Source organism: Ipomoea nil, unplaced genomic scaffold (genome assembly GCF_001879475.1).
Source record: "Ipomoea nil cultivar Tokyo-kokei standard unplaced genomic scaffold, Asagao_1.1 scaffold3195, whole genome shotgun sequence".
Classification (NCBI taxonomy): domain Eukaryota; kingdom Viridiplantae; phylum Streptophyta; class Magnoliopsida; order Solanales; family Convolvulaceae; genus Ipomoea; species Ipomoea nil.
In genome coordinates this window covers 2071542-2082068 of record NW_017619623.1, presented here as the reverse complement: position 1 = coordinate 2082068, position 10527 = coordinate 2071542, and the positions used below count along the sequence as shown (strand labels likewise).

The 10527-nt window shown below is 34.6% G+C and overlaps 1 protein-coding gene across 1 annotated transcript; it reads left to right on the top strand.

The window, feature by feature from the left end:
* The first annotated feature begins 451 nt into the window (after nucleotides 1-451).
* LOC109168212 (probable 1-deoxy-D-xylulose-5-phosphate synthase, chloroplastic) lies at nucleotides 452-4158 on the top strand. The gene is made up of 4 exons (XM_019317255.1): nucleotides 452-720; nucleotides 3187-3315; nucleotides 3435-3599; nucleotides 3758-4158. The coding sequence occupies exons 1-4, from the start codon at nucleotides 589-591 to the stop codon at nucleotides 3920-3922; spliced, it is 591 nt and encodes a 196-aa protein (XP_019172800.1). The 5' UTR covers nucleotides 452-588; the 3' UTR covers nucleotides 3923-4158.
* The last annotated feature ends 6369 nt before the right edge of the window (nucleotides 4159-10527 follow it).

Sequence of the window (10527 nt, the reverse complement as noted above, 5' to 3'; positions counted from 1 at the left end):
CTCCCCCTCTCCTTCGTCTCCGGTGGAGACGAAGGGGGCACCGAAGACGAAGGGGGGCGGCCACCCTGTCATTTTTTTTTTTCAATTTTTTAAAAATTTATTATTAAAATTTATTAAAGATTATTTAAAATGTCAATTCAGCTATCACGTAAACAGATAGCCTGCTAAAATTGATGGTAACCTGTTATCCGGTAAAATTACATACATTTGGAATGTTCAGTGGTCTAATTATACATTTTTTTCGTTCAGTGACCTAATTGAATTTTCAGATTATATTCAGCGGTCAATTTGAACATTATTCCTACATTTTCTAATAAAAATATTACATTTTCATGTAATCTTTACACAAGCAGGGATTAGTGACTTATATTACTCAGCTCCTTTCTCTGACCTGGGATAGGATGACAGATCAGCTCCCTCCCCTAGCCTCTGCACCTCCAAACAAACACTGGGTTGTTAGGTATTTGTGTTCATCTCGTTATAAATACCTCAGGGTTCGTTAGGCATTCTCCAGTGAGCCTTGAATCTGCACTACCTCACCTCTGCAATTCACACACATACTAGATACTACACTACTGAAAAAAAGAAATGGCTCTTCCTACATTTGCATTCACTGGCACTTCCAATTCCGCTTATCCCCAAAACCATGCTGCAGCTTTCTGCTCTTACTGGCTCCATGGAACAGATTTGCAGTTTCACCTCCATTTTAAACCCACCCAGGTAGTCTTCTCTTCTGGATTTTTGTCTATCCTTTGCGGACACCATTTTTCTGCCTTAATAAATATTTTAATGATTTTTATTTTTTTATTTTTTTATTTTTTTTTTGCGTGTCTCTAAAGTATTACGTAAACTTGCTAGAGATGCATCTTAAATGTGTAATTTTTCTGTCTGAGTATGGTACGAACTTAAATGTGCCTTCTACAATTAAGGCATGTTTAGGACACTTCGTGGCCAAAAAAATGTGTAAACTTTTTAAAAGTAAAAATGTTTTGTTTTTGTGTTAGTCTTATATTTTCATAAAATAATACTATTTGTTCCTTAATTGATAAGTATTATTAGTGAAAATATAATATGTATTGACTCATGTTATAAAAAATATATTTTATTTTTACTTAAAAGTATTACATATTTCAGACCATCTCATGCTTCTTTGAGACAATTTCATGGAAGAGAAACTGTTAAAGTCTTTGGTAGAGTTATCTTTAAGTGATGATTCTTAATCACATTATTTTTAAAAGTAGAAAATATTATGATCATATGTGTAAAACATATAATATATAAATTGAAAAACATAAATCTTCAATTTAATTGTTATCACCTTAGTTTTTTAATAGAGATAAAACACATATTTTAATTTGATAATAGAATCAATCCAATTTAAAAATTCGTGGTTATGTCACTCTATGAAAAGAGGCTATAGTGTTAGATATCAATTTTTGTTGAAACAAAACACATCCATCAATTATTTATTACTAAAAGTCTAAATAACTTATTATTTTTTATTTTTCTAAAAAAGTTTACAGTCGTTCATTACCATCACTAACAAAATTAATTTTAACAAATCATACATTCATATTAAATACTCCGTGACTTTTTTTTTTTTTTTTTTTAATGTTAGATAAAATTTTGACAATTAAACATGTGTAAGGTTGTCATACCGAACTTGGTCGCCTTCATTCGAGAAGATGATCACTCCAATCGTCTTCTCCAGCGAAAGCGACGGGCGGTTAACTTTGTATTCTGAATTGCGACAATTTTTATTTTTGGCAGTCAACAACGGCCTACATGTCATATCATTGTAATTTTACCAGTAACCTATTGCTTATCGATAAATAATTAAGAATTATTTGATCGATTTTAATAAGTTTTTGTGTTTAATTGGGCATTTTTAAAATTTAAGAACTTAATTGCTATCTTGTGTAAAATTATAAATTATATTATCAGTTTTAGTTGGATGGTTGATTATTTATTAAAACATCTATTACTGAACATATTTTTGAAACTTTATCAGTTTAGTCCTTGAAACCAAATTTCAATTGAAATGTCGATTATTTCAAAAAAAAAAAAAAAAAAAAAAAAAAAAAAAAAAACTAATGAAATATCGATTGGAAATGTTAGACAAAAACACAGGGGTAACATAGTCTTTCACCCTTTCTATCCATCCTCTTTTGGGTATCGACAATTCGACATCCACGTTTTACTGGCCCCATCTCTACTCTTACCCCAAAAGGCTGAATCCCCAATCCAAAGGGCCCCACACTCCGACTCGACAGAGCATGTGGGAGGATGTAAATCACAGTGACTCAATGGGTTAGTAGACATGGTCAAATGCTGGTGCGCATAAGAAATATGCCCACTTTAGACCCCATCTCCACTCTCCTTCATTGTTTTTATGTTTCATAATTAACACGTGACATTAAATTATTAAAATATTAAAATAAACATATACTCAGTAATATATTAAAAATAAAGAGTAAATACCAACAGAGGTCCTCCGACTTTGGTGGCACTGCCACTTTTAGTCCTCAACTTTTAAATCAACCACTTTTAGTCCTCTTACTTTTTGTTTCTAGCCATCTATGGTCCTTCTGTTAAACTTGGCCATCTAATGCCGTTTTCTCAAGGGTAATTTGGTCCTTTCATAATTAATTTATTAATTATTATGTTTAATTTCCTCATCAGAATAGTCAAACAATGGTTTCCCCAATGAAAGCGGCGACGAATTGTGAATGCATATATGGATACACGAGTTGGTTTTGTACACGTTCATGGAGAAACCATTGTTTGACTATTCTGATGAGGAAATTAAATATAATAATTAATAAATTAATTATGAAAGGATCGAATTACCCTTGAGAAACCGACATTAGATAGCCAAGTATATCAAAATGACCATAGATGGCTAGAAACAAAAAGTAAGAGGACTAAAAGTTGTTGATTTAAAAATTGAGAACTAAAAGTGACAGTGCCATCAAAGTCGGGGACCACTGTTGGTATTTACTCTAAAAATAAACCTGAATTCAATTTGTTAAAAGGATCTTGAAATACACTATATAATTTGCCGAAAAAATGGGATACCTCTTTTTTATTTACCTAATAAGATAATAAGTAATAACAAATAATATAGAAGTTTTACTTGTAGAAATTATATTTTCTTAGCTCAGCTCCCTTGTAATTTGTTAAAAGGTGAAGAAGAGATCAAGTGGGATTCAGGCAGTAGTGACAGAGAAAGGGATGTATTACTCACAGAGGCCACCAACTCCACTTTTGGACACCATTAACTATCCAATTCACATGAAAAATCTGTCGGTGAAGGTAGAAATTAAAATCTAAAGTAGTCCATTATTATGTATATTGTTTATATGATATGATGGTTTTAATTTTTGAACTGGCCGGGGTGGGGTTGTATACTTGTATTACATTATTTAACGTAGGAACTGGAGCAACTTGCTGATGAGATAAGGTCTGATACGATATTTAATGTTTCAAAGACGGGGGGTCATCTTGGCTCCAACCTGGGTGTTGTGGAGCTCACAGTAGCACTTCATTATGTGTTCAACACACCGCAGGATAAGATTCTGTGGGATGTGGGTCATCAGGTACGGTACTATACGTACTACTGGATTAATTTTATTTGTTCATTGGAAAATTAAATTAGGTTCAATTCGTAATATAATATAATGATCGAATTACAGTACTAGATCAGATATAATTGTTTTGATCGAATTTGAGTATGTTTTCATGATTCCATCTGCAGTCCTACCCTCATAAAATTTTGACGGGTAGAAGGGGGAAGATGTCGACACTGAGACAGACAAATGGGCTTTCTGGATTTACCAAGCGTTCAGAGAGCGACCATGATTGCTTTGGTACCGGCCACAGTTCAACCACTATCTCAGCTGGATTAGGTAATTTTTTATGACAAATTATTGTACGTAATGCGGTCCGAAACAATATCGTTTTGATGTTTAAAAAAAATATTTCTTGTTTCTCGCTTGTTAGAATAATGAATATTCTGAGATAAGATAATGCATTTTGAATTAGAATAATGTATTTTATGTGTTAGAATAGTGTATTTTATTTGTGCTATAATAGTGAAGATAATGTATTTTATGAGTTAGAATAATGTCACTTTATATATGTGTTAAAATAGTGAAATTTCTAGGGCAAGATAATATATTTTATGAGTTATAATAATTAACTTTATATGTTTTTAGATCGTGGTCTACACAGCTGTGTGAATCACGGTCGTCCACGTAATAATGATTGATTTTTTATTGCAAAATTTGCGGATAATATAATAGTGTGAATTTAGCTTGTGTTATGAGCATTATCTATCACTTTCTCCCACTTTTGGTCCGATGCATTGATGGATTCAACAATATCTATCGTATATTACTTTTAAAAAACATTATATTAGTTCACCAATTTACTTTTGGTCTGATCCTTGCGTTGATGGATTTATTAATATCGTATGTTACTTTTAAAAAACATTATATTAGTTCACCAAAGTTACTAATAAAATTTACTTCTATATCTCTTTTTCCACTAATAGCATTCTAACTCCACATTTTAGTAGAAAAATATATATGCTGACTACTGACCCTAGCTAGTATACTAATTTTGTTGATTGTTTATTAGTTTAAAGGAAGTTAGTGACTTACATTTTTAAATATTAAGTTTTTAAGTTAGAGTGTGATCGATTTGAGTAGATGCGATGAAGAGAGAAATAAAGTAAAATTTTGGGCAAATTATATCGTGCACCGCAGTGCATAATTGATTATGCACCGAGCTTCAAAACGACATCGGTTTGTTTAATAAAAGAAATGGCACATGTTTTCCGCCGTTCCGCAAAAAGTAATTCTGTTATTCAGTTTCATTTTGTATACACTACAGTTTCAGTTCAACACAACTACAGTTTCATTTTGATATAACTACAGTTTCATTCGATATTTATACACTCAAATATGTGAAAATGGTATTTAATTTTATTTTATATACACTATAGTTTCATTAAAACACAACTACATTACCATTTCGATATAACTACAACTTCATTGCACAATATACACTCAAATATATGAAATGTTATTCAGTTTCATTTTATATACACTGTAGTTTTATTTCAACACAACTACAATATCATTTTGATATAACTACAGTTTTGCTGGGTAATATACACTCAAATATGTAAAATTGTTATTCAGTTTCATTTTGTATACACTACAGTTTCATTTCAATACAACTACAGTTTCATTTCAATTGCAGTTTCACTTGATAATATAAAAATAATACGTGAGACAGTATCAGTTTAGATACACTGTAGTTTCAGTTGGTAATTAATACACAAAAAATACACATTCTGTTAACGGTAACGGTGCCGTTTTTGACCGCGATGCACATGCACCGCGGTCCACAATATAACGATGAACATGCACATGCACATGCACCGCGGTCCACAATTCCGTTAACAACCCTTTTGATCGCAACCAAATTGGGGTATCATGCATCACATAACACATAGTAGCACGTATTAGCACATTGGGAAGGGGGAGACGTATAAAGAAACTTACGTGTGATCATTCACATACTAAGAATAGTCCTAAGGGGTTCATATATCTTCCTCCTAGGCCAACGGGTTACTGATTCAACTATTATGCAATACCTAAGACTCTTTTATCCTACGAATGGCACCCGGAACATCAAACTAGACTCATGCACGACAAACGGGGTCCGTTGGGACACCACGGGGATTGGGGAACATCAAACGGGGAAGCCAAAGACTCGAAGTGGGCAACAACCAGCGGGTAGCCGAAGGGTGGAGGGCTACCCGCTGGCGATAACTTTCCGGGCAGCGGGTGCCCGGCGGGCAATCGCCTGCCTGCCCGCTGCCCGCTGCCGACGATGCTTCTTTGGGCAGCGGGTAGGTGGCGGGTCCCCCTACCCCCACCTACCCCCCACTGACTCCTTATCACAATAAACGTCCCGGGATCCTTTGCGGGACCCGAAATCATGCTTAGACACTTTCAACGCAAATAACGACACCATATAGGCAATTAACGGATTAAAAGCAACAATCACGTAGAACACAACCTAACATGACTTCTAGACACAATTAACACCCGAACATGCGAATTCCCGCCCAAATATGCCAAGAAAATCCCAATACGAAATTCATGATTCAACCTAGGGCTCTAATCATATTTAGATCACAAAATCATGTTTTATCTTTAAAAGTCAAGAACATCAAGATCTATCAAGAACATCCCACAATTATCAAGAACCTCTTATCATCATCAAGAACATCAAGATCACACATAAAATCACCACAACAATTATCAAGATCATATCACAATTATCATAGACGATTTCGTCAAGACACAAATATAGAATGGGGAGCCAAAGAAAAACATTATAGCAAGGAAAATAGGTTTTGTTGAGACATGGGTTACCTCTTAGCCTTAATTAATCCTCCCTTGGCTATTAAGGTTCTTCCCTAAAATTTCCATCCGATTGATCTCCCTAGGCTTGGTGGTGGGGGAACCCCTTGGAAATACTTTTGTGTAATATAACTATGGTGGTAAGGGTTCTAATGCTTTCTAATCCCCTATTTATAGCATCAGGAATCCTAATCATAATCTGAATAGTAAAGGCCTACTTTCTACATTCCTAATAGATAATTAGGTCTAGGACTCCTAATTAGAATCTGATTAGTAAAATGTTTACTCTTTTTATTCCTAATAGGCTTAAGACTCTAGTTTAGGCAAGGGTCCATGATCCATGGTGGACCACATTAATTAATTTAAGGGAATCCTAGCCAAATTAAATCCTTTTTAATTATTATTAACGGAATTAATTAAATAATTAATCCGGGATTGAAGGCCGTAACACGGGGTGTTACAACTATGACCTCACGCAAATTATGCTCTCTCACTTCCCCTGCTTTGCACTTATTCCTTTAGTAAGAGAACTTGCTTCTCAAACTGGCTGATTGTGCTCAATATCTCATTATTTTTTAGCACAATGCTCTTGAGATTTTTGCGTTCAGCGAATAGTTGAGCATTCTCTTCTTTAAGCTTGGAATGAGTGTTCTTGACAACTTTGAAGTCTTTCATTAGCTTAAAAACTGAATCCATAGGAACTTCATTACAGTTAGAATCGAAATCACATTGGGTAGAAGAAGAGGATCGAGAGTTTACCTCTTCATTTTTCACCATTAAGCATAGATCTTCATCCGAGTGGTTCGGACTGTAGAGACAGATGAATCCCTTCTCATCGCTTGAGGTCTCACCCCAAACTGGAGGTGCACTGCTCAGGAACTTCCTTCTCGACTGTCTCCTCAGTTACCAGTGCTTTTCGCCTCTTGTCACCCTTCGAGTAACTACCCAAGTTGTTGGCTCTTCGACCACTCACCACAGCTGGGGCATTCCTTGAGTTGCTTTGGCCTCCAGAGCTCCTCGGATGATCCTGATGTTTTCAGACCACCTGATATGGCATTCCGTCTTAAAGTGCCCTGGTTTCCAGCCTGCAGTTGTAGCACAACATCTACAACTCCTCGGAATCTCGACTTCTCGAGGTATTTGACCTCTCGATGTGTCACCGATTTGATGAACTTGGTGTGGCTAGAGAGTCTATAACGACCTACTCCACTCTTTTCCTTAAACCCTAAGGAGGTTTGCACTATCTCTAGTATAAATTTCAGACGTTTACGCTTTGAACACCAAGCTAGCCGTGAACTCCACACAAATGGATTTTTCAACTCTTCACCAAGTTTACACCGCCTCTTTCTACTACTACCGAGTAGAGATACAAGTTTGAAGAAAAGGATTTTCTTCTTCTCGAACTTAGATTTCTTGGCTTTTGAATCTACATCTGGCAGTTGAACAGGTCAAGTATCTTAAAACTGGATATGAACTTTGAAGCTTTAGTTTCTCTTTCTCTTTAAGAAGATGATTGCCATTAGTCTCTTAATGACATGTTAATTCTTTACTCTGGGAGCATGAATTATCCACTATGAAAATTCTTGCAGTAATTTAGATTTTAGTTTTTCCAACTCAATTATGTTTTGTCTTGTGTTTTGCATTGTGATTAACTGTGTTGAATCTGGTCAATTCTAGCATAGGTTAATCTGTTTGAGGGATTTTTTTGAGTAAACATCATGCCTGTTAATTCCATGCTCTGAATGAGAAATGAGTAGATAATTTGATTGTCCTATCAAGTTATTTATTTGGTTCCTAAACAGGGTATTCCGTAGTTCTTTTAGGACTTAGTGGGTTTTAACTATTAAATAGAGTTAATACCTCCAATGGTCCTCTGAGTATTAGCGATTTACCAGTTGTGGTCATCCGAGTTTTAAATGGCCTCCAATGGTCCTCCATGTTTTAAAAAATAACCACCCGTGGTCCTAATTCTTAAAAAAAAAAAACGAGTTTAAAATGACTACGAGACGTCCTAAAAGGACCACTAGTGGTTATTTTTTAAAACTTGGTGGTCATTTAAAACTCGGATGACCATAGCTGGTAAACTGCTAATACTCGGAGGAACATTGGAGGTATTAACTCATTTAAATAAGTATCTTAAGTAGATGAATGGTTAAAGCACGTAACTAACTTTGGACGCCATACGATGTTTTATATTTTAGAAAAGAACTAACCCTTAATTGATTGGCAAGTTAAACTAATTTTCAGAATTAGTAAAGGTTTATTGATTGATGTTCCTAGCCTTTATCCTTTGCTGTCTTGCTTCGTGGTTATTTGATTATTTTGCTTTATAAGTCATTTGTTAGCTTGATCTAGTTATTTTTAATATCTCATTTTGATTACATTAATTTATTATGTTAATTATTCTCAAGTTTATAAATTACATTGTACCAATTTCGTGTGGGTTTGACCCTTATTTTTGCACACTATTACTACAGTGATTCGAGTACTTGTGAGTACTATTTTAAAATTGTCCATCACTATCATCTATGCTTCTTTCACTTCTAGTAGCCAATGCTACTTTTAGAATTTTTTGTGGCATCTTCCACTTAGCATTCACACCATTTTTCTTCTAGTGACCAATGCTACTTTTAGCAAGTTTGTTAGCACCTTCTTCTTAGCATTCACACCACTTCTTAATGCTAACTTTAGCAACCTTAATAAAATGTCTTCAAGAAGATTCAAACCTTGTACCTTGATATCACCTTCCTTGCTAACAACTATTCTACCATATTAGTTTGCTAAAAGTGGGATTCGAACTATGCATTTTCTTCTTTCAAGACTTACATATTAGCATATATTCCTTCTAACATTCTTGATATTTCATAATTTTGCCTTTGCTAGAATTCGAACTCAGCACTTTCCTTGACCAACCTTGCTAATATTTTTGCTACTTGAAATTTACCTTCAAGAGATTCGAACTATAAACCATTTCTAACCTTTTAGCCTGGCTAAAACTTTTGCTAGAATTCCTTCTAGAATTCGCACCATTTTCCTTCCTAAAATAGCATCCAAGACTTAGCTATTTTAAGAACCAATTTTTTTAAGGCAATCTTTGTTCGGAGAACTGATAGAAGTGTATTGAATGAGATAATTACAATAGTACAGATTACAGGTATATATAACAAGAGAGTCTTAGGGAGACTAAGATTGGGAATCATAATCTAACTCAAATATATAGAGTCCTAATACTCCCCCTCAAGCACAAGGTACAGTAGTGACTTGTAGCTTGTCTCTAAGAAAAGAAAATATAGGACCAAGTAGAGCTTTGGTAAATAAATCTGCCAGTTGATCCTTAGTTGAAAGAAAATTAACATGTATATCTCCATTCGCAACTCTGTCTCTAACAAAGTGATAATCAATTTCTAAACGCTTAGTACGAGCATAAAAATAGGATTGGCACACATGTATGTGGCACCAAGATTATCACACCACAGCCTGGGAGTGGACACCCCAGTTGTAACACCCCGTATTTTCCTAGATATTTATATTAAATATAAATATTATCCAAATAGAACAATTTACTTATAATTAAATATTTTGCTAAAAAAAAATATATACCCAAATATGTTACTATGGACTTTGGTTAATTATTTTATAAACTATGACTTTAATACCCAAATCTCTTAATCTATTGATATGGTCCACGGTGGACCGTGGACCTTTGTCTAAAATAAAGCCCGTTAGGCTTTTAGATAAAGTAAGAAGGACCCTCTTACCTTTTCAGATTCGTATTAGGAATCCCAAACCTCTTACCTTTTCAGATTCGAATTAGGAATCCTGAACCATCTACCTCTCAGATTCTAATTGGGAATCCTAAATCTATTTAAAGGGAATTATAAAGCATTAAGAACCCTCTTCTTTCACTCATTCCTATTCACTCACTCAAAAATCCCTCACCAAAAGGTAGTCAAAGAATTCCTCATCACCAAGCCTAGGAAAGATCGATTAGGAAAGGACCTTGACGAAGAATCTTAGGAGTCGTGAGAAGTTTAATTAGCTAAAAGATAACCCATATCTTACAAAATCTATTTTCCTGGCTGTGTTA

Excerpts from the sequence above, each read along its gene's own strand:
- LOC109168212 (XM_019317255.1), top strand. The coding sequence starts at position 589 with ATGGCTCTTCCTACATTTGCATTCACTGGCACTTCCAATTCCGCTTAT. Across the intron at positions 721-3,186 it reads TCCATTTTAAACCCACCCAG|GTGAAGAAGAGATCAAGTGG; the intron begins GTAGTCTTCTCT and ends ATTTGTTAAAAG. Across the intron at positions 3,316-3,434 it reads TGAAAAATCTGTCGGTGAAG|GAACTGGAGCAACTTGCTGA; the intron begins GTAGAAATTAAA and ends TATTTAACGTAG.